General features: G+C 42.3%; 1 protein-coding gene across 1 annotated transcript in view; it reads left to right on the top strand.

Moving 5' to 3' along the window:
* Nucleotides 1-24,565, top strand: part of dpep1 (dipeptidase 1) — a 121,602-nt gene that overhangs the window by 88,119 nt on the left and 8,918 nt on the right. The window contains exons 7-12 of the mRNA XM_041191691.1: nt 12,432-12,582; nt 13,364-13,433; nt 15,331-15,507; nt 17,997-18,081; nt 21,486-21,561; nt 22,593-22,728. Of these exons, the coding sequence (XP_041047625.1) occupies nt 12,432-12,582; nt 13,364-13,433; nt 15,331-15,507; nt 17,997-18,081; nt 21,486-21,561; nt 22,593-22,728 (695 nt within the window). The remainder of the gene's footprint in view (nt 1-12,431; nt 12,583-13,363; nt 13,434-15,330; nt 15,508-17,996; nt 18,082-21,485; nt 21,562-22,592; nt 22,729-24,565) is intronic.

The raw sequence follows: 24,565 nt of genomic DNA, 5'->3' as shown, positions 1-24,565 counted from the left end.
TCACTATGATCAGTAATGACTTGGGTCTTCCTATCTGTCCTTCACATTCTGTGATACTGCAGGTAGCAGTGTTAACAGGAAAGTATATCCACAGTCTAATATCTTTTGGAGGTTTATTAGGTGATTAGTAGCCACTGTTGTATGTTGGTTGTGACTGGCTAAGGAATGATTTGCTGAGACGTTTTATGTCTGAACAATAACTGGTTTATTGGATGAACATAACTATACACAGCTATACAAGACTATAGATGTTACTCAGTCCAAGCCATGAGCATTCTCCTTCTCGACTCATGGTCATGTGTCTCTTACGTCATCATGTGGGTGGTACTGTTTCTCCAGTCCCACACTGGAGACCCTTTCAACCCTAACACCCTAATACAATATCTACCCCTGCAAGTCTTTGTCCAAATATTTTTTACATTTATATTTACTTACTATCCCATCTCCACCTCTAGTCTCTGACTTCATAGGTTTAAATGGTCTGGAGTTTTCATGACTCTCCCTGACTGTGCTTTTGTCAGGCTTGGAAGAGGGGTAGTCCCCCTTTGGACATGTTTGCTTTGACTTGGTTGGTCTTTGGTAAGTTACAGTATCTGGTGCATTGTCAGTTTGTGACTCAACATCTGGTTTTTCCAAATGCATAATGGATGGTTCCCTTATCTGGATCGAGACTTGATCCTCTTTTTTGCTCTCCTTGCTGTTATGCCTCTCTCAATTTGATATTTCTTTCTCATGATTGGATTTTGTGGGTTTATGCCTCTCTGTGCATTTGATATGCTCCCTATCCTTGTCTGCTAAGTTGACCCTGGTTTCATTTGACAGTTTTGTCTGTCTTTCTTTACTTCTGGAGTGATGATACCTTGCAGCCTCTTGTTCGTGAACTCTTAGGTAATCCTGGACTGCTGCCTCTGGAAATAATTGTTTCGGCAGGATAGGAAGCTATGAGGAAGACACTTGATGAACATCTTATTTTCCCTCAAATTCCAGTAATCCTGGGGTAGCTGTAAGGTCAGCGTCTTCCAACTTGGAGGAGGTGAACATGATCTGGTTCAGTTCTGTCTATAGCTCTGGATTTGTTTGACTGCATGCATCCTTAACTACCACTTGTGGTAGATGGATAGGTGTGGATGCACCTACAAAGGGGTCACCACAGTCAGATGAATGTGGTTTTGTACCAGTGAATTCCATCGATTGAGTTTCATCTTCCACCTTCTTAGATGATGCACAAAGTGACGCAGGATCATTGCCGCACTCTGGTACTTGTTAGTCCAATTAGTTCATTACCTCTTTGGTGAGAACAAGTTTACTCTCTCCCTCCTTGACATATTCCTGGAAAAGGACTGGACTATTGGCATTAGTGAAGAGTGTCAAAACATCAGCGCTGAATTCCCAATCCAAATCAGTGCAGTTGGGCAGATTGAGGGGCTCAGATTTGATTTCAACGATGACTGTTTGTTGATTGATGTCCTCCACTGTCCGAATGAGGTTGAGGTCAATGCAGGCATTTTGACTCAGTTGAGAAAATTCCTGATTTTGAATTAGATATGTTTCCAGTACCTGCTTGTTCTTGTATTGGAGTGTTGCCTGAAGCATGCCTGTGACTTGTAATTTGATCCCTCCTGGGCCATATATCTGGTTTCAGTTGTCATCAGCCATTGTTTTACTAGCCAAGGTTCTTTGTTGAACAACTTTGTTATACTCACTCCTGTACCCAATTTGAAATTAGTGATATGTCCATTGACACAAATATCTGCATTCCAGAATGTGTATCTGGGTCTTCGATCTCACCTAGGAAACATGTTGTGCCTCTTCTTGTTGAGATTCCTCAAGTTCTTTGATGGCTTTGTGTGTGAAGATTCTCTCGTTATCCTCTGCGGATCTGGAGGTTTTAGCCCTGCACATCTTTCCAAAGTGTTCAAACCTTTAATGTTGAAAGCATTCTGCAGGGCATTGTTCGCACCTGCGGGGCTTTTTCACGTCACAGCGTTGGCATGGTTTACTGCATCTTGAGCTTTTGTTCCATAAGGTGTCTTCTTCCCTGAATTGCCTTTGACCTTTTGTTTAATAAGTTGTACCATCATTGGGGGTTTTCTGAGTCAGTGTTTGTCTTCTCCTCTGAATATAGCTCTGTTTTGTTTAAGGACTTCTGTTTGTCTCACCAACTGTTAGCCTTCTCCAAAGTTAAATTTTCTTTGGATTGCAGAAGGTCAGATGGGGTATCATCAGTAACATGACTACAATGAGATCTCATCTCAGCTCGGTTCTAAGATCACCATATTCTCAACCTTCAGCCAGTCAATGCAGATCAGTGATAAAGTCATCTACTGGTTCAGATGGCTTCTGGATCCTTTTGTTAAACATGGATCTTTCTAAGATCTTGTTACTCTGTAAATTAAAGTAATTATCAAAGGCTTTTAAGACTTCTTTGAATTTGTCTGATGTTTCATTAATGCTTTGTCTTGCTATAACATCATCCGCACTTGCTCTGATAATGTATTGACTTGTTCAGCCTCAGATTTATTGACCACTCCAGAAGCAATTCTGAATCTTAAAAATTACTTCCTCCATTGTGCAAAATTCTGTGTTTGATTTGGTCCTTCCATATGCCCAAATTGATCAGGCAAAGTGAATTTGGAATCCATAGCTGCTCTAAGCTTTTAGGAGGTTTGCCTTGATTTTTTGCAGTAATGAAGTTTTTCCCTTTCACTGATAGCCGCTGTGGTCACTGATCCTTTTTTGGTAATTGTTCCTAAACTTGGCAGAGTTTTTAAACTAATCACCGGAAGTGACTATTAAGCTCTGTCCACTGCTTTCCTCCTGCTGGAGAGTAATTTTTAAACAGCTGAATTTATTTTTTTTTTTCTCAATTACTGCCTCGCAGTCTGCACATGTACTGGCACCGACCTCGCAACCAGACTGCGAGGTGTATCAAAACCCGTTCTCACTAAAGTGGAATTTGTCCCATGCTGCCTGCTTCTTGCGTCATTAAATTGAAGATTTTGAGCCTTTTTCAAGGCTTGCTCACCCTTCCTTGATTGTCGCTAGGTTATTTGACTCTGCTGCTGGATCAGAATTTTTTACAGACCTATGGTGCTATGGTGCAGTCCTTCGTAAGCTGAACTGTTGATTTTTTTCTCTACCTCTCTGCCTCCATGCCTTCCGTGGAGTTCTTTTGGAGGTTTTCAACTTTCTTACTGAAGTCTTCAGTTTTGGCACCTTTTTCCTGGTCAGACTTGCAAACATTTTAAATATTGATTTTCAGAGATTTTGGGGTCCTTCACAGCTGCTGCCACCGTGGCCACCACATTGTAGGTTAATTGTGACTGGCTAAAGAATGATTGCTGATACTGTATGTCTGAACAATAGCTGGTTTATTGGATGAACATAACTATATACAGCTATACAAGATTATAGGTGTTACTCAGTCTGAGCCATGTGCATTCTCCTTCTCAACCCTTGGTCATGTGTCTCTTACATCATCTTGTGGGTGGTACTGTTTCTCCAGTCCCACACATTAACCCTTTCAACCCTGAACACCCTAATATTACAGTCACAAGAATGGGAACAGAGAGCAGGATCAATGTCTGACACTTAAAAATCTTTAGTGTCTTGTTTCCCTTAAACACAAAAAAGGTGAGTAGGATGAGAGAGATTGTACATTGTAAATTACAATTACATTTTATTTACAGTGGGGTTTTCCATAAATTCTTTCCCAAGATATGAAACAAAGCACACTGCTTTAATGGCAAGCAGCAACCCTTTAAGAATTGCTCATCCCTCCCCCAGTTGAACATCTGACCTATCACAGTACCCGTTTTCCAGACCCTCAGTTCTACTAGTGTGAGTGGGTCTGTGTCATGATATTGTTTGTTATCTCAGGGCTTGGGTGTTTAACAGGTAAATAATGTGACTGATTCCTGCGATGCTCACTTGCGAATCGGAAGATTCCTGTGACATTAAGGTTAAGGATTGCTATGAACCAAGTTGACCAACCTAGAGCAAAAACAAAAGGGACACTTCGACAGGAGTTTGGGGGGACTTAGTGGGTGTTGATGAGGCTGGAGGAGTAGTTGGAGTTGGGGGGGGTGTAGTGGGTGTGGCGGTGGGGAGGGTGGGTTGCTGATGAGACCAGAAGTCTGGGGCTGGGGGCTGCAGCTTATGAGGCCAGAGCGTGGGGTAAGGCGGAGTGGGGGCGGGTGGCAGGAGTGGTGCTGGCAAGACTGGACCCAGAGGTGGAGGTCGCCTTGAGGGAACAGTGGGCACAGTGTCTACAGAATCAAGGAGGCCCAAAGGTCTTGACCAAATATAAAACCAGGCTACAAGCAAAATACTATGGATGCTGGAAATCTGAAATAAAAACAGAAAATGCTGGAAAAACTCAGCAGGTCTGGGAGCATCTGTGAAAAGAGAAACTAGGCCCTCATTACAAAGCACATATAAAATACTTTAATTATATTCTACCTCCTCGACCCCTTGACACTGTACATAATGCTCGATCGAAGCGCCACACTGCTCCCCACCACACGAACACATTGTCCAATTCCAAACCCGCAACAGATATATTCAGAAGCCCCTCTCCCCAAATCCCCACTTGCCCCCACTCACTCAGCAGATCCTCTCCCCAGATCCCTCTCTATATTTACAGAAGCCCTCACCCCGCTCAGGCCTGCTGGACATTGGACCCTCAACTCAGGCCTGACAGTGTTGTTGCCTGACCCCACCCCACAACTCCCCCCTGACCGGCATGGGCCTGATAGTGCCACCACTGGACCATCCCTGACACAGGTCTGACAGAGCCACCGCTGGACCCCCACAACTCGGGTCTGACAGAGCCACCGCTGGACCCCCACAACTCGGGTCTGACAGAGCCACCGCTGGACCCCCACAACTCGGGTCTGACAGAGCCACCGCTGGACCCCCACAACTCGGGTCTGACAGAGCCACCGCTGGACCCCCACAACTCGGGTCTGACAGAGCCACCGCTGGACCCCCACAACTCGGGCCTGACAGAGCCTCCGCTGGACCCCCACAACTCGGGCCTGACAGAGCCACCGCTGGACCCCCACAACTCGGGCCTGACAGAGCCAACACTGGACCCCGACAACTCGGGCCTGACAGAGCCTCAGCTGGACCCCGACAACTCGGGCCTGACAGAGCCTCCGCTGGACCCCACAACTCGGGCCTGACAGAGCCTCCGCTGGACCCCGACAACCCTTTTGACTACTCCGCCACCCAGCCCTCCAACTTGAGCCTGAGTGGTGCCAGACCCCCTCCCCTCAACCACCAATCTGCCAAACAACTTTGTGTGTGCTGGCAAGTGTCCTGTCTCCTGCTCCTCAGAGCTGAATGGACTGCACACGTGCAGCAGCGCAGTGCACATGTGCAGGCACAAAGACACTTAGGCAGCAGCAAGAGGAGAGTCCAGCAGTTTCCTCAGTCACAGCCTGGAGGAATCCAGAATGAATGGCACCCTGAGAAACCAACATTCGGGACACAGAACAGTAAGGCAAATTACTGGAAAATCCTGTGAAATACAGGACGGTTGGTCACCCTGTGGTGAAACATTCCCAACACTCAGAGGGATTTAGCTAATATGTGGCTATAATTGCAGGTCTTCAAGGCACAGGAGATACATTTTAGTCACAACTTACTTGTTGCACCTGTGCATCCTCTTGCGCTGTTTCTCCACGAAGCTTAGGTAGTTGCCTTTGATGTAATGGAGTGGGGCTAGTATTAACTGCAAGCTTTCCACGCTCCCTTCATCCCCATGCCTCTCTCTCCTCCCCCTTCTCTTGCTCCCCAGAAATACATCCACCACTGTTTCCTGAATGCATAATTCAAAGAAAAATAATTCCAATGTAATATTCAGTTATTGTACTGCATTGTTAAAGTGAAATTCAAAATCTTTCCCTTCCTCACAATCTGTAGGCTTTTCTCACAGTAGACGACTAATGAGGAAAACACAGTTGTTTGTCACAAACTTAACATTCATTCAGTGGATAGGAAATCACAGATAATACACCAGCGATTTCCCAATAGCACCGTCCACATGCAAATCCTCAACATTTCTTCCCACCAGCTTGAGTCCTGAAAAGGAGTAAAATACAGAATGCTGTTCCAATTCTGCATTAAGGGCTGTAACATGGATGTAAAATCAAAGATGTCATTTTTTTGTGTTTGCTAATATTTGTGAACCAACTTTTGAGGGAATAAGAAAGCCAAGAGAAGAACTTTATGGGCCGTAACTTCTGAGCTCCCCAGTGTCGGATTGGGGGCGGGGAGGGTACCCTAAAAGATGCCATTGCCCTGCACTCTGAACCAGGTGAAAATGAAATTTTAAAATGCAAACTTCAGATGGTCCCAACAGGGAAACACCAACAGTTACTCAGAAAAAGTTAGAATTAAAACCTCTTCTAACTCCTGGGTAGCAATTGTAAAGACTCAGACCAATTCCCCCCACAGGACTACCCCCACACCCCGGCCCCCCAGGGGACTCCCCCACCAACACCCCGACTAACCACCTGCTATTCCCCACCTGCCGATCCCCCAACCCATGAGATATCACCCACCTGCATAGGACTCCCCACCCCACCCTGCCAGACTGTCCTGCACCCCCAGGCACCCCACCCACCCTCCCCCCGAGGTCAGACCCAGCCCCCATCCCTCCGAATGATTGACACCCCCCCACCCCCTCCAGAACCTTTGACCCCATTACCCCTACCCAAATGTCCCATTCCCCCATCCTCCAACTGGCTGGCACCACCCACCCCCCACCACCTTCCCGGCCCAACTGCCCCCATAACCCCCGCCACCCCCCCACTTCCTGATGTCTGATGTCCTGCACCTCCATCAATGTCCGACCCCCCCAGCCCCCCTGATGTCCAACCACCCACCCCCCCGATGTCCAGCCCCCATCCCCTGATGTCTGACCCCCCTATCCCCCCAATGTCCAACCCCCACACCCTACAATGTCCACCCCCCCCCACCCCCCCCGATGTCCAACCCCCCTATCCCCCAAATGTCCAACCCCCACACCCTACAATGTCCACCCCCCCACCCCCCCCGATGTCCAACCCCCCTATCCCCCAAATGTCCAACCCCCACACCGTACGATGTCCAACCCCTCCCATCCCCCCGATGTCCAACCACTCCAGCCCACTGCGATGTCTGACCCTGCCCCCCCCACACCCCAGCACAACTAACAATACCCATCACCCTCCAAAGCCTATCTGCTTACCTTAGGCACTTACCGTCTCCCTGGCCTGTCAATCTCAATCAGAACTTTAAGCTTACCTGGTTTACAGCAACTAGTGCTGTAAAAAGGGGGCATGTCCTCCTTCAATCCAACTCTGCTGGACTATGATGCCGGGCTGCTGCACTGCCAGGATCTCCCCTGGCCCAAGTTGGAAGATCGGGCGAGATAGGCATGGAAGAAATTTGGCATAGGTAAGTGGGCACAAAGCGGCAATCTAACACTGATTGTCACTTCGAGGAAGTTATGGCCCAATATGGACAAAAAGCCCATAATTCCAAAAGCAAAATACTGCGGATGCTGGTAGTTGGAAAATGCTGGAAAGCTCAGCAGATCTGGTAGCATCAGACAAGAGAAACAAAATTAACATTCCAGATCAATGTTCTTATGAAAGGTTCACCGTGTTTCACTTGCCACAGATACTGCCTGACCTGCTGAGTATTTCCAGCATTTTCTATTTTCGTTTAAGGCCAATAGCACATTTTGTTGATATTACATTCCCTTTTCACTCATTCCTTTTTCACGCATGATTAGATTTACCTACAACTTCAATCGCGCTGGTGGGAAGCTTTTAGAAACAATAATCAAAATTAACAGCCACTTGGACAAATGTGGATTAACTAAGGAAAGCCAGCATGGAATTTGATAAGGGCAAATCATGTTTAACTAATTTAATTAAGTTTTTCGGTGAGGTAACAGAGAGGATTGATGAGGCTAATAGAATTGATGTGTATATGGATTTCCAGAAGGTGTTTGATAAAGTGCTACATTAAAGGTTTATCAGCAAAGCTGAAGCCCAAGGTGAAATGGGTAAACACATGGCAGATACAATTTAATGCAGAGGAGGGTGAAGTAATTTATTTTGGAAGGAAGAAAGAAGTGTAGCAATCTAAGCTAAATTGTGCAATATAAGTTGAATATATACAGGAGGATACATTGATATCCAAACATACTCAAATGGAAAATTGTCCTTGTGAAAAATATGCTTTGGAGAATGAAAATGGGCAAAGAGAGAATTTTCATCTTTATCATAATTAAATCTGCTAGTGACTTAATGCATTTCAATGCATTTTATATTGCTGTACATTCATACGTGTGCCAATAATTGATTTTAAAAGAGCTGTACTATTGGAATTTACTGTTTGTTGCACAGTATATCTTTGAAAATTACCTGAATAAAATATTGTTTTTTATACAAGATGTTAGAGCAAAATACATTGTCACATGTTAATCTATGTTTTAGGGGTTGTTTAATGTCTTTTGCCAAAATTTTAGAACATAAGTTTATTGATTATTAAGTGTCATGAAGAGATACTAATGTGTACAATGTTATTGGAAATTATTTTTTAAATTGGAATTCTAGAGAGCGTCTGTGTCAAGGTGTGTGCCTGTCTGTGTCTTATTGGATTAAAGCCAGCCAGTCTGGGTGCTTTGATGTATTGTAGTTTTGACATGTTAATTGGGTGAACAGTAAGGTAAAGTGTTCACTTGCATTTGTTGAATAAGCCATTCAAGACTGTGAGTAAAATCTTGCATCTAGCTAGAAGAAGCCAAACAATGAGTTTATTTTTTCAGTTTACTAATAAAATTGTGCTATGAAAGGGGTTTTATTGTTAGAAGAGCTGAAGTTCAAAAGACCTAATGATACAATGGAAAATTTACATTCAAAGGGAAAGCTAGGTATATAAAAGAAAGGAGTTCATATGTGTGAGGTATGCCTAAGGAGCCTGTATGCCTCCAACCAACATGCAAAGGAACCTCATTCGGAATTCGTATAGTCAAATGTGTTTTGCCTGGTGTCTACTTAAAGTCTATGTGTTACTGTTGACTTAGTGGAGATTTGCCTGGGGGTGATTAATTTGGGGATTTGTTAAAAAATTATTATAGTAGTAATTTGTAGCCATGTGTATGTGTTTAATCTGTTGTTAAATTAATAAATGTTTAATTTAGTTTTATATAAAAACCACGAGACTCAATCTTATTCCTACTGAATTCAAAGTCTGCATCTCGAAATTACAAATTGCAAAAATGGATTATGACAGTTGTTTCAAGTTTCCCTCTGGGATTTGAACAACTCAGCCTTTCCCATCAGCTGTGTCATAATATAAAGTAATACTATGCAACCTTAGTGAACAGCCAGAAGCCAAACAAAATTAATAGTTCTGTCGAAGGGTCATGAGGACTCGAAACGTCAACTCTTTTCTTCTCCGCCGATGCTGCCAGACCTGCTGAGTTTTTCCAGGTAATTCTGTTTTTGTTTTGGATTTCCAGCATCCGCAGTTTTTTTGTTTTTAAAATTAACCTATGTCTGTTTGTTTTGATCTTAATATGAACTTGCATACAAATTAGGAGCAGACATAAGCCATTCAGCCCCTCGAGCCTGCTTTGCCATTCAGTAAGATCTATTTGTGGCCTCGACCCCACCTACCCCCAATAAACTTTGACTCCCTTGTTAGTGAAGAATCTGTCTACCTCTGTCTTAAGAATATTCAAAGACCTTGCCTCCACTGCTCTCTGGGGAAGAGAGTTCCAAAGACTCAGGACCCTGTGAGAGAAAAAGTTTCTCCTCATCTCTGTCTGAAATGGGAGACCCCTTATTTTTAAACTGTGTCCCTGAATTCTAGTTCTCCCCCACAAGGGGAAACATCCTTTCAGCATCCACCCTGGCAAATACCCTTGTATGTTTCAATAAGATCACCTCTCATTCTTCTAAACTCCAATAGATACAGGCCCAACCTTTCCTCACAAGATAACCCTGCTCCCCATCTCAGGGATCAATCAATTGAACCTTTTCTGAACTGCTAATGCATTTATATCCTTTCTTAAATAAGGAGACCAAAACTGTGTACACAACTCCATATATGGCCTCACCAGTGCCCTGCACAACTGCAGCAAAGCATCCCTACTTTTATATTACATTCCCCTTGCAGTAAATGACAACATTCCATTTGCCTTCCTAATCACTTACTGATACCAACTTTTTGTGATTCATCTGCCAGGACACCAAGATCCCTCTGTACCTCAAGAGTTCTGCAATCTTTCTCCATTTAAATAATATGCTGCTTTTCTATTCTTCCTGGCAAAGTGGACAATTTCACATTTTCCCACATTATACGCCATCTGCTAAATTTTTGCCCACTCACTTAACCTATGTATATCCCTTTGCAAATTTTTTACATTGTCTTCATACTTTCCTACCTATGTTTGAATCATCAGCAAATTTAGCCACCATACATTCAGTCCCTTCATCCAAGTCATTGATATAAATTGTAAATAGTTAAAGCCCTAGTACAGATCCCTGTGACACTTGTCACATCTTGCCAACTTGAAAGTGACCCACATATGCCTACTCTCTGTTTCCTATTAGCTAACCAACCCTCTGTCCCTGAAAGTAAACAGGCAGGTGTAGCAAGCAATTAGGAAGGCAAATGGTATGTTGGCCTTCATAGCAAGAGGATTTGAGTTCAGAAGTAGGGATGTCTTACTGCAGTTATACAAGGCCTTGGTGAGATCACACCTGGAGTATTGTGTGCAGTTTTGTTCTCCCTACCTAAGAAAGAATATACTTGCCATAGAGGGAGTGCTGCGAAGGTTCACTAGGCTAATACCGGGGATGGCAGGACTGGCGTATGAGGAGAGATTGGTTCAACTGGGCCTGTATTCACTTGAGCTTAGAAGAATGAGAGGGAATCTGATTGAAACATATAAAATTCTAACAGGGCTAGACAGACTAGATGTAGGGAGGATGTTTCCCCTGGTTGGGGAGTCTAGAACCAGGGGCCACAGTCTCAGGATACGGGGCAGGCAATTTAAAACTGAGATGAGGAAAAGTTTCTTTACTCAGAGGGTGGTCAACCTGTGGAATTCTCTACCACAGAAGACTGTGGAGGCCAGGTAACGGAGTATATTCAAGAAAGAAATTGATAATTTTTTGGATGTTAAGGGAATCGAGGGCTATGGAGAGAAAGTGGGAATGTGGTGTTGAGATAGAGGATCAGCCATGATCATATTGAATGGCGGAGCAGGCTCGAAGGGCCAAATGGCCTACTCCTGCTCCTAGTTTCTGGGTTTCTAAGCATACAAATTAGGAGCAGGAGTAGGCCATTTAGCCCCTCGAGACTGCTCTGCCATTCAATAAGGTCATGGCTAATCTGATTATGGCCTCAACTCCACATTCCTACCTATACCCAATAACCTTTGACTCCCTCATTAGTCAAGAATCTATCAACTCTGTCTGAAAAGTATTCAATGAGTCTGCCTCCACTGGTCTCTGGGGAAGAGAATTCCACAGACTCATGACCCTCTGAGAGAAAAAAAATTCTCCTCATCTCCATCTTAAATGGGAAACCCCTTATTTTTAAACTGTGTCCCCTAGTTCTAGTCTCTCCCACAAGAGGAAACATCCTTTCAGCATCCAACTTGTCAAGTTCTCTCAGGATCTTATATGTTTCAATAAGGCCACCTCTCATTCTTCTAAACTCCAATGGATACAGGCCCAAGCTGTGCAACCTTTCCTCACAAGATAACCCCCTCCCATCCCAGGTATCAGTTGAGTGAACCCTCTCTGAACAGCTTCTAACGCTTTTATATATTGTCTTAAATAAGGAAACCAAAACTGTACATTGTACACAGATGTGGTCTCACCAACACCCTAAGCAACTGTAGTAAAACTTCCCGCCTTTTATATTCCATTTTTCTTGCAATATATATCAACATTCCATTTGCCTTCCTAATCACTTGCTGTACCTGCATACTAACTTTTTGTGATTCATGTACCAGGACACCCAGATCCCCCTGTACCTCAGAGTTCGGTAATTTCTTTCTAATTAAATAATATGCTGCTTTTCTATTCTCCCTTCCAAAGCAGACAAGTTCACATTTTTCTTTATTGAATAGGATATTAAATGTTGCTCTGTTTAGGTATTTGAAGAAAATTATTACCTGAAAGATAGAAAGCTGTTCAGCAACAAGATGTGTTTCAGCTTTTCAATCAATACATATTTTCCAAATACAGCTTTGAAATTAAATAAAACAAATAAATTAAATAAAACAATTAGAATCACGTGTTAAAATTAGGAAAAAATCTGAAATCTATTCGCCAAATATAAATGTACTAAGTGACCTCAATCTGAATCCAAGTGAATTATTGGACATAACCTGTAATTCCTTTTGAACGCAGGGATAAATAAAACTTTCAAAAATGGTAAAGTGGCCAGCTTAATTGGTGTAGAGGGCGGACACTCCATTGACAGCAGCATGGCTACATTACGCCTTTTCTATCAGCTAGGCGTTCGGTACATGACTCTCACACACAGCTGTAATACACCATGGTAAGACAAAGTTAGAATATTTATTTTCTCTTTTTTTAAAATGTCATCCAAGTATGTTCCAGGAATGAAGGGCATGCCAGGAGCAACGCCAGGCATACTCAAAAATGAGGTGTCAACCTGGTGAAGCTACAACACAGGACTACTTGCATGTCAAACAATGGAAGCAGCATGCAAGAAACAGAGCTAAGTGTCCCATAACCAATAGATCAGATCTAAGCTCTGCAGTCCTGTCACATCCAGTCATGAATGGTGGTGGACGTTTAAACAACTACACCACATGAACTGCAAAGGTTCAAGAAAGCAACTCACCATCACCTTCTCAAGGACAGTTAGAGATGGGCAACATATGCTGGCAAGAATAAATTTTTAAAAATGTTTTATGTTGAACTCTTGATATATTTATGTAGAAGTATCAATGGTGGAGTTACCAGGGCAGAATGGAACATGGTACTTCAGCTTGATTGTTAGTACATATCTATTTCTGTTGGACTTGAAGTTGAGTGCCAGATTAATTATTTATGGAGCTCTAATTCCTTCATGTTTGCAGCCTGAGGGCTCACAGATACATGCCCATTAGTACAAGTATAATGCCAAGTTATAATCAGTTTGTGCCCTTGACCCAAACCCACTTGAAGCCATGACAAATGACTGATTAAGACTGACAGACTCATTTCAAAGAATCCTTGCAGCCAACAAACACATGACGCTTTCAGCCTATATGTCTATGCTCCATTGGAATCCATGCCCTAGAGATATAAACTCTTTTTTTCAAATCTTTCAGGGCTGATAACTGGCTTGTGGACACTGGAAAAGACCCACTTGAGAGCAATGGATTATCTGAATATGGGAAGGTTAGTGCTTGCCTCTGAAGAGTTTAATTTGAAATCTCAATGTGTTAATCAGTACATTCTTTCTATAAATGCAAAGTTTCTGTGTACTAATCCAAACTTACTTGAATAAATTTTCCAAAGCTTCAAGGGGCAAAGTCTTCAATGTAAATTTGTTTCAACAAACTTCTTTTATCATTTCCTGCAAGCCCAGATGTGGATGTCGATCTCCTTGAACCACATCATTGCAGCACTTGGTTTAGACATGATTATGACCAGAATGACACATGGTTTTTTTTGGACTCCTCTGCCTGCACTAACTACAAAAATATAGCAGCAATTTTACAGAATCGCATTCCTGGCTCAGAGCCTTGCTACCAGGAACACATTTTGTAAGTTTGGATGGTTGCCTCCCTGAACTTTCCAAGTATTGAAATGAACGGACGGAAAGTCACGAGGAAGAGGCACCCCGGATTTATGACATATACTCCTGGTAGCCAAAAGTCCAAGTCAGAATCCGGTTTTGCAAAATGATTCATGTAGAGTTTAGAGAGGCCATCTGCAAACAGCGCAACTTAGGAAAGTTTTGGTATGCACAGTGAGGCAAACAACTAGGTTCATATGTGGACAATACACAATCATTTACAGGAAGTGTACTCTGTAGATATTGCTGATAGCTCCCTGAAATTCTGAAAGACATTTTCAACCTTCAAAATATTCATTTGTTTAGATTTGTTCTTGGGATGTGGACGGTGTTGGTAAGACCGCATTTATTGCTCCTCCCTAGTTGCCCCGAGAAGGTGGTGATGAACCTTTTCCTCGAATTGCTGCTGCCTTTGTACTGATGCTGCTGTTATGATGGTGTAACAATAACTGAAAAAACCCTGCAAACTTGAAGTATTGGGCATGGAATAGACTTATGGGCCTGAATTTTCAGCTCTGCAGGTGGGCGCAATCGGCAGGCCCAGCACAGACTGCCAATATCGATCGGCCCCCAACCACAATTTCACGCTGGCTGGCCAATTAACAGCCAGCCAGCGTGAAGCACATGCTAATATGATCAGTGCTGCCTGGGTTGTGGGCAGGAGGATGGCGAACGCTAAACTCAGTGCAGGTGCTGGGGAGAGCTCACAGAAAGCTCCCTGAGGGTAGAGAGCTGCCTCAGGGAGCTGAAGAATTTAAATGCAATAAAGATTTTAAAAGCCAGGAAAAAATGCCCATGCCTCAGAAGCAGTCACCGGAACATATGGATGATGAAAATTCTGTCCAAACATTTTTATTTTTCTTAAATTAATATCGGAAACCTCATCCCGCCCTTGGATGAGTTTTACTGAAAAATGCAAAGGCCGCCTGGCCAATTCGCCTGCCCGCCAACTGTAACGTTGGACAGGCAACAAAAAAATCCCAGTTAATTGCGCCGTTAATGGGCTTAATAGCCCTCTTAATTGTCGGCGGGTGCACTTCCGAGTTTAGTGCACACCCGCCAACCGAAATATTGCCCAATGACGTCGGGATACTCACCCAACGTCATCATGTGCTATTTTATGCTTGAGCATGTCGGGCGCGCGCCAAGTGAAAAATTCTGCTCATGGAAACCATACTATTACACAATCCTTAGTTCAAATCATTTGTAAATAAACCAAGTTATATTTTGTTTCATTATTTTGCCAATGATTGGAGCAGCACTCATTAAAAGAATAATGCCTGTAAAAGTTATTGAGTTAATAAAGCTACTTACAGTGGAATAAGAATTAAGATGGGCAGTTGATGCAGTTTGGTGGCAGACATTAAGACTGGGAACTAAGACAGAGAGGTATTGCAAGTAGTCAGAATGAAATTATTTCAAACATAATCTATTAAATGAGCTTCACTGATCTTTCGTAAAACATTGGAAATGTTATTTCTTTTTATTGAATCCCAGAAAATTATCCGAGAGATGAACCGCCTGGGAATGATCATCGATTTAGCGCACACATCTGTCAAGACAATGAAGGATGTGCTGCAGCTCTCAAGGGCTCCCGTGATATTTAGTCACTCATCTGCCTATGCCCTATGTAACAATAAGCGTAATGTGCCAGATGAAATTCTGAAGAAAGTGGTAAGAATCCCTGTTATAAATTCATGCATTACTACTTTTCTTGATCAGATTTTGTGGAAATGTTGAAGGGTGCCATTGCATATTTGGGAAAATGTATTTGTAAAACTGCACAATAGTCATGACAGACATTCCCAATAAACATCAGACACAGGTGTACAGAAATTTCTGCAAGAGTCTTTCCAAATATTAATTTATTTGGAGTAATTAAACATCTCCCAGTTTGATAAAATAAAGCATTCCAGTTCCATCTAAATGTTTTCATGAGTTTAAAATTATTCATTCGTTAATAAAAAGCATGACATGTGCAAGGTTGTAGGTATATAAAATTTTAAAAGTGAATGTATGGTTGGTGCTGTGATCCTGGTGTTATCAATAAAAGTCAAAGTCATGCTGTGGGTTTTGTGAGGGTAAGTTTCCTCTTTCAGGGGAATAAGTCTAAACCCTATTGTTCTCTATTCCCAATCTAGGTTGTAAGGGTGATTAGACAGCCAAAAAGACCTGGGGAGAAAGCATAGATAAAACATAACAGTAAAAAATTCTTCCAAACCACACTGGTAAGAGGTCAATTGAAGAAGGCGTGAGAAACATGAGGTGGATTTTAAGTCAGAGTGGGGTTCCATCACTGGGACAGCTGCATTCAGGAATTCCAGGTTTATACACTGCCTAACTGGCTCCTTCAAGGTATTTCTGCAAGCGCCGACTACAAAGCTAAGTGTCAATGTGCAGTCAGGAGGAGCAGCAATGCTCCTTCCAATCTCACAGTAAAACCACATGTTGATGCCGGCCACTGCTCACCCCTAACTCCGCCACTGTACCATCACATTGATCATCTACCTCTACTGCTGTCTTGATCCCCTCCCTATCCCCGTTATGACTTCCTCTGACTACTGCCACCTCGACCCACCTCTCTACTACCACCATGAACCCCTCCCAGTGCTGCTTCGCCGCCCTCCCCCCCCGATCTTTGCTTTGACCCCCACCCAACACTGTCTCAACCCTCCTCACTATCATGCCTTGAACTACTCATTATCACTGTCTTTAGCCCCTAATCTACCATCACCTCCCAATCCATCCTCTTCTTTGCCGGTAAGTTGTCTGGGGGAGGTGCAACAGTTGTCCACAGCTCATTGGCCTCAGAAACATGGAATTGTAATACAGATCGGCCACGATCTAATTGAATAGCCGAACAAGGATTAAATGTTCTAGTCCTGTTGCTATGTTCTTTAACCACAAAGGTTAGGCTAAGTGAAGCTAAGGGACAATTTGCAAAAACTTATAGTACAACAGAGAATGTATTTGTGCAATTTTAATATTGATATTAAATATGTTTCTTATTTGTTTTAAATGAAGAAACAATTGTGTTTGATTACATTGAACTGTGTTGCCAGATGGTAATGGTATGGATGATGGCCTTAATCTAAAACATGCTAAGGTGCTGATTCTATGACAGTACAGCAGATGTCAAGTGGTGGTCAGCTACTTCCCCACAAAGGTGATATGAAACTCTGAATGAGACTTGTCACGGGGTACACTTGCACAACTCCCAGCTTAAGTTTCAAATTGACATTAGTGAAAGCCTGGGATAAAGTCTCCTGCCTCTTCAACCAAATGTTTGTATTGTGAAAAGACCCAAAAAGCAAGAAAGAAGACTTTCACAACCTCAGGATGTCACACAGCACTTTACTGTAAATAAAGTACTTTTGAAGTCACTGTTGTAACATAGGAAACATGACAGCTAATTTGTGTAAGACGAGATCCCATAAACAGCAATGTGATAATGACCAGATAATCTGTTTTTAATTTGTTGATTGAGGGATAAATATTGGCCAGGACACTAGGATAACTCCCATGCTCTTCTTCAGAATCATGCCACGGGATCGTTTACATCCACCTGAGAGAGCAGTTTACCATCTCATCTAAGATGGCACCTCTGGTACAGCTCTGCAGTGTCAACCTGGATATTTGTGCACAAGTCTCTGGAGTGAGTCTTGAACACACAACCTACTGACACAGGGATGAGAGTGCTGCCAACTGAGCCATGGGTGAAACTTAAGGAAAAGGAATTCCACTTAGCAAAAACAAAATACATGAAACTCTCTGGATATTTATAAAGAGTCCTAAATTCATATTTCCCAGGCTACATTCATCGCTTTTTAAAAAAATCATTCTCACAATTTGGCCATCATAAAAAGGCCAGCATTTATTAGCCATCCCTAGGCACCCTTGAGGAGGTGGTTGTGAGCCACCTTCTTTAATTGCTGCAGTTCATGTGGTGAAGATGCTCCATCATTGCTGTTGGCTAGGAAGTTCCAGGTTTTTGGCTCTGCGACAATTGATCCTTCATGCAACTTTATCTTTGGATAAGAAAAAGGCTCATGTATATCTGTAATATATATAATTTATTTATATATATATATATATACACATACACATACAGAGATTATCAATAAACCTGTTGAATCACTTGTATGAATGGATTCACTTTACAGAGTGAGAAGGGAGGTATCGTGATGGTGAACTTTTACAATTGGTACGTTACCTGCAGTTCTACAGCTAATCTTTCAAATGTGGCAGGTCAGTATTTACATTGCGTTCTCAAGTCAAATGCTATTTAAAATACGTTTCTGCTATCATAATAAAGGCTCACGTAGAAACTTAGAAACAGGAGTTTTCCATACAGCCTCTCTAACCTTATCTGCCATTCAATGAGATCATAGCTGATCTGGATTCAACATCACCCACCTGCCTTGGTTCCTTATCCCTTTGGCTAGTAAAAATCAATCCATCTCAGAGTTAAGATGGTTAATTGAGCTAGCATCTATTGCTTTTTGTGGGAGAGGGCTCTGCACCTCTACCACCTTCTTAACACAGAATCACAGAAATGTTACATCAGAGAAAGATGCCATTCAGCCCATCTCGCCTGTGCTGACTCTCCAAAGGAGCAAAAATTGTTAATGTTTCAGGGGCTCTGATAAAAGGTTATCGACTTGAAACTTTAACTATGGTCCAGATTTAAATGGCCAAACATCCTAAGTCCTACTCCTGAATCTGGCATTTCCCATCTTTGCAGAGGATGGGACTGGAGTCAGGATGGGGTTCGCACATATGCAAATCACGGAGGCAGCTGGTCACTTAAAACACCAACTGCCTCCACTGAAGTAGGATTTGGAAGAACAGGAGTGTGGAATTCAGAGTGGGCAGATTAGGACAGATAAGAGGAGGTCTGAACTTGGTGGATTCTTATGGATAGTCAGGGTACCCCTTTGGATAGGCTGCTGGGATATCTTTGGGAGAGGTAAGGCACCCTTTGAGATTATTAATAGTGAACATGATTATGCATTTTTCACGCATAATCTTTTACACATGATTACACGTAAACTCGTTGGAATTGTCAAGCTGTAAAAGAGGTGTCCAGCTGTCAAGGAAATGTCCAGTTGTCAAGGTAATATTAAGGAGCTATCCAGCTGTCCAGGAAATATCTAGTTGTCAAGGAAATATTAAGCTCTCAAATCTGTCAATGCTATCCAGAAAGTGTCAAATCTATAAAAGTTACCCAGGAAGTGTCAAAGCCATAAAGGAACTGTCCATAGATGCCAGATGAGTTGGCATGGATGGGATAAGGGCAAAGGGTGGTTGGGAGCATGGGTTCGCATGAGTTGGCACTAAGTTGGCATAGGGGTATGGGGCAATGGGGTGGGTAGATGTTAACTAAGTTGGCATAGAGGTGTGGGGGTCATGGAAGTGGGTGGGGGGGCATGAGTTGGCATACTTTGGCATGGATGGGGCATAGGGAGTGTGTGGGTCATTCATAGGATGGCTAGGCCAGCATGCCCATAGGGAGTGTACGGTGTGAGGGGTGACAGCTGAGGAGATGCTTTTTGTTTTATTACTGCTTTTTGCTTATTTAAACGCAGTGCTGGGGCACAGAGGCAGGCCTTGCTCTCAGCTCGCCTCAACGCCAGGCAACCTGCGGATTCGTTCCGGGGTCGCCAGCCCCAACACCTGTTTCTGCCTGGTCCCAGCTGACCACAAATCCCACCATTTTTAAAGGTTGGGTTCGCTGAGCCAGGAAATCTCCCGACTCAGCAAACCCGACCTGGGGATGAAAACCTGGGCTTCAGTTTCTCTCTCCACAGATGCTGCCAGACTTGCTGAGTATTTCCTTCATTTTCTGTTTTTATTTCAGATTTCTAGCATTTACAGTAGCAATTAACCACAATATTCTACAGGGGTAAGGGACGCAAAGCATCAAGTCTCTTCCTTAGTTCAGTAGGAAGTCCTGCATGGGGGCCTTACCTCAAACAGTAGATTTTTGAAAAATAGTGCTGCTGAAAATTTAAGGAAAGATAGGAAAAAAAAATACAAAACAATATTTTTCAAAAAAATCATCTAAACCTCATCTTAGAATTACCTTTTTCCCTTTAATGCAGCTTTTCAGAGCTTAAGTTAATTTTTCATTAGTGTTAGTGTGACTTTGGGCTAACCTTTTGGCTGACAATGCCATTTTCTGAACAGCAGAAACTAACTAATATAAAAACAAAAAAACTGCGGATGCTGGAAATCCAAAACAAAAACAGAATTACCTGGAAAAACTCAGCAGGTCTGGCAGCATCGGCGGAGATGAAAAGAGTTGACGTTTCGAGTCCTCATGACCCTTCGACAGGGTCTCGAAACGTCAACTCTTTTCATCTCCGCCGATGCTGCCAGACCTGCTGAGTTTTTCCAGAAACTAACTAATGTTGTTTTTGTGAGACCACAGAAACACAGCAGCAGTTAGTGTGAAATTGGACCCTGCTGTGTGTCTCCTTTTCAAATGCAGAACAGGACAACATACCACAATCTTGTGGGGCTGTGTCCCGTGCGTGTCCAAACTATGCCTAAAGTACATCTGACACCATAGTGGCTCAGTTAGATATATCTGTAGAGTGTGGTTCGAGAAAGGCATTAGGCCCCTTACATATGCTAACATGCAGCCTAATGCTTGTTCCATGATCCTATTTTGAAAGTCGGCTAGGCTTGCAGAGTTTTAAGTGTTCTTCTGCAGCCTATCCGGTCACTCTGAAAAGGATTGCTTCAGGCCACTAACAAAAAGGTGCCTTTTGAATTTTAGCTTAACAGGCACGATTGTGTCCAGTTTTCTCCCCACAGTGTCAGAAAATGAATTATTTCAGTAACTTAAAATATTTTAAAGCTGCATGATAAAGATATTGGAACTGTTTGAACTTTAAGTGAATAAAGACTAAAAACTCTAATCTTTTATCCCATTTCTGATGTAATTATTAGTGTTCATCTGATACACATAATAATGCTTTAATTTAAATTATTGATCAAAAGTCTTTGCAAACATTGAATACAGTTTTGTGGCAATTTTTTCAGGTAACTGTAATAAAGTGGTTTTTTTTATTTGTTTGTGTATTTTTTTTGGTTAACTTTCTATTTATTTTTCTAATTCCAACTCATTTTCTCCATCTGCTTGATCTGGTACATTCACAGCTAAGAATGTAACCTCCCAGGATGTTGGTACTGCCACCTGAAAATAGCCTTTAGGTGCTCCCAAATATTCTGCAGATGTGATTCCTCCAATTGTCCTCCTTCCCCCTATTACATGTCTGTTGGGAGGTCTTGCAGACTCTGCATAGCCCTCCCCCACTTAACATGGTTCAGTTCAGGAGTAATGTGGAGTGGGATTCTATCTTTCTCGTCATTCATAGGGTGGCTAGGCCAGGACACCCATCTCTAATTGTCCTTGAGAAAGGAGCAGTGCGATGTCTTCTTTAAAAGCTGCAGGCTGTGTGGTCATGGTGCTCCCACAGTGCTGTTAGTGAGGGAGTTCCAGAATTTCTACTACCAATTTCTGGCAGGGAGCTTTAACACATCACTATTAGCTCACTCACAGTTTTGAACTTAACTATTACGCTTATTGTAATGGAATTCATACATGGTTGAAAAAATTCATGTTTTTCAAATAATTTCTATAGATCATTTTGACTACATCAAAAAGATTGCTGGTTACCAGACTGTAGGATTTGGTGGAGATTATGATGGTGTTTCCAGGTAATAGTCAATATCAATCTAGCTGCCTATCTATAATGCTGTCTATTATTCTGTAATTCATTTGCATCTGCCTAGAGAACTCTATCCTGTTACATATAAAATCTTTGTCAGCAGAGTTGGCATGAGCTGGCTGAAAAATAAACCTGAGTGTCATAAGAAAGGTCTCACATTAGCATAAACTCACTATGAGGAAACCTTTTCACTCTACTGAAAAATGTATTCTGTCCCAGTTTTCAACAATTCTGAAATTGGAAATAAATAGAACATCAAATATAATGATAATTGACATAGATGACTGAAAGAAAAACATAGAGAATGAAAAAAAAATACACAGTGAAGGAAATTGCATTTGGTGCTTTTCATGATGCTGAGGCTTTTCATCAGGACTGTTGAGTAAAATTTGTAGTATTTTCTGTTTTTATTTCATATTCTGACATATATTTTGTTCTTTTTATCTTAAAATGTTCAACTTATCTTCATTTTTAATGCAACTTTAATGCTTTCAGCTATTAAGTGCATGAAAATTCTTATTAAAAATGGCATCTCCACTGTTCAAAGAGTAATTGTCAAGATATTACTGTAAGAGTGGTTTCCAACATTTGAATGCTATTGCAGTGGAACCAGGAATGATTAGCCTATGCCTGACAGTTTGCTTGACCACGTGTAAGCTGCTTGCCCAAGGCAAGAAGAAAATTGGAAGTTCCTTTCTGTCATTAAATTACCCAAATATATAGTTGGAAAATGTAAAGATTGAATTAATGAGCTTCCAGGTCCCTCATAGTTTGATGCATAAGAGCACACCCTGGTGTGATACTGACACAAAGACACAATCCAATTTCCTAGGCTGCGGTATACAATAAGGATATTACACGTGGTCACCAAAGCCCCAGGTTAGGTAGGGGAAAAGTATCTGCCAGTGTCTTTGTAACCACTGCTGGAAAGTATGCATGCATGTGGATAGCAGGTAAAACCTGATTGGACTGTCTCACCATCAAATAACCAAATTATAGCTTACATTTTTCATTTTGAAGTGTCCCTGCAGGTTTGGATGATGTGTCGTTCTATCCAGATTTAGTAGCTGAGCTACTGAAGAGAAGCTGGACTGATAGGGAAGTGAAAGCAGCTCTTGGAGAAAACTTTCTACGTGTCTTTGAGCAAGTGGAACAGGTGAGGGTTACCTAACAAATGCCATGTCAATAAGTGGGTGAAATTGCAGATCCCATGTAATTGTGAATGAAAAGGACCAAGGGTGATAATTGTAAATGTGTTGGTGAAGTTAAGTGGAGCAAGCATCCAACTTGCCTATCAAGCAACTTCTCACTCTCTATTCTCTATTTGATGAAGTGTCACTCTTTTGAAGAGGACATAAGAATTAACAATTCAACAGTCCATGATGCTACCACTACCATCCAGACTACTGATGCCAAAATTGTGCAGTTGCTTTGGAATATAAAGGCTCAGTTTTGTGGTCAGCAGTGAAGGGATGCTGCTCGGTGCTGATCTTGAAGAAAGCTCCCCATAAAGGCCTAGCAAGCTCTTTGGCATCGATTTCTACTACTATAACATCAATTTCATTCCAATGCAATCTATTGGGAATTTCTAGTATCCAGGAACATTGATGTTATCAAGCACACTCTACAGCCAATGAGATTGAAGAATTCTGCAGCCAGCAAGCCAGGAAGTAAAAAGTACTGGCTATCATTCACTTTTTAATCATTTTACAGAAAACGGAATAAAGATTGGGACACACACTTGGATTTAAGGTAGAAAGCTGAAACATCATTAGAAAGCTTTAAAAATATACAGAAAAATATATATTATTTTGAAAATCAGTTGAACTTTTATTGTGAAATGGAGGGCATGACACTCCAGACTTCAAAAAATAGTTTTTCAGGGCCAGAGAAGTTTTTAGGTAGTAATTCTGGCTTACTAAATGGTTAAAAAATGAGTACACCTCATTCAACAGACATAACATTTTCAATGGTTCTTACATTGGAAATAATGTGTAATAAGTCGAAGTCCACATTAAATCACTGATACCTGTGCTGATTGTATCTGCAAAGACTGCAACGGCGCATGCTATAGAGGAGCAGTAGAGGAGCAGTAGAGGAGCAGTAGAGGAGCTGTAGAGGAGCAGTAGAAGAGCAGTAGAGAAGCTGTAGAGGAGCAGTAGAGGAGCTGTAGAAGAGCAATGGAGGAGCTGTAGAGGAGCAGTAGAGAAGCTGTAGAGGAGCAATAGAAGAGCTGTAGAGGAGCTGTGGAGGAGCAGTGGAGGAGCAGTGGAGGAGCAGTAGAGGAGCAGTAGAGGAGCAGTGGAGGAGCTGTAGAGGAGCTGTAGAGGAGCAGTGGAAGAGCAGTGGAGGAGCTGTAGAGGAGCTGTAGAGGAGCTGTAGAGGAGAAGCAGTGGAGAAGCAGTGGAGGAGCAGTGGAGGAGCAGTGGAGGAGCAGTGGAGGAGCAGTGGAGGAGCAGTAGAGGAGCTGTAGAGGAGCTGTAGAGGAGCGGGGTATTACTGATAGCAACTTCTGGATTTCCACATTTAACTCAGCCATGTGGGAATGGCAGAAGTTGTTGTCAGATTTACACAGTAATGATGGCAAATAGTGACAATTTTGCATCATTTCAACAGTCGATTTCAGGCTAATAGCTTTTGACTTGCAATTTATTATGTGGAAGTGGATCAAGGGTTCAAGAGGACCAAATAATCACTTGCAACCTAAATAGGCTATACCTTCAACTTTCCATCTATTAAGAAATAGGGCATACCTATAGAGGGCAGCAGATAGTAGCATTGACTCTGGTCAACCTTTGCATTTTTTGGGGTTAGTATTTATTATATGTATAATTTTGAAACATTGTGTTGAAGGGAAAGTGTTTGATGAAGTAACTGAATATGGTTGGGCCAAGGATGAAGATCTCCTGCTGCAGTGTCCTAAGGCTGTGATGACTTGTCTCCAATAACCACAAAGATCATCGCACCATTTGCGACTCCTCAGACACTGAAGC

The sequence above is a fragment of the Carcharodon carcharias genome, chromosome 7 (assembly GCF_017639515.1).
Source record: "Carcharodon carcharias isolate sCarCar2 chromosome 7, sCarCar2.pri, whole genome shotgun sequence".
Classification (NCBI taxonomy): domain Eukaryota; kingdom Metazoa; phylum Chordata; class Chondrichthyes; order Lamniformes; family Lamnidae; genus Carcharodon; species Carcharodon carcharias.
The sequence above is the reverse complement of the archived record's forward strand: the minus strand, read 5'-3'. Positions and strand labels throughout refer to the sequence as shown.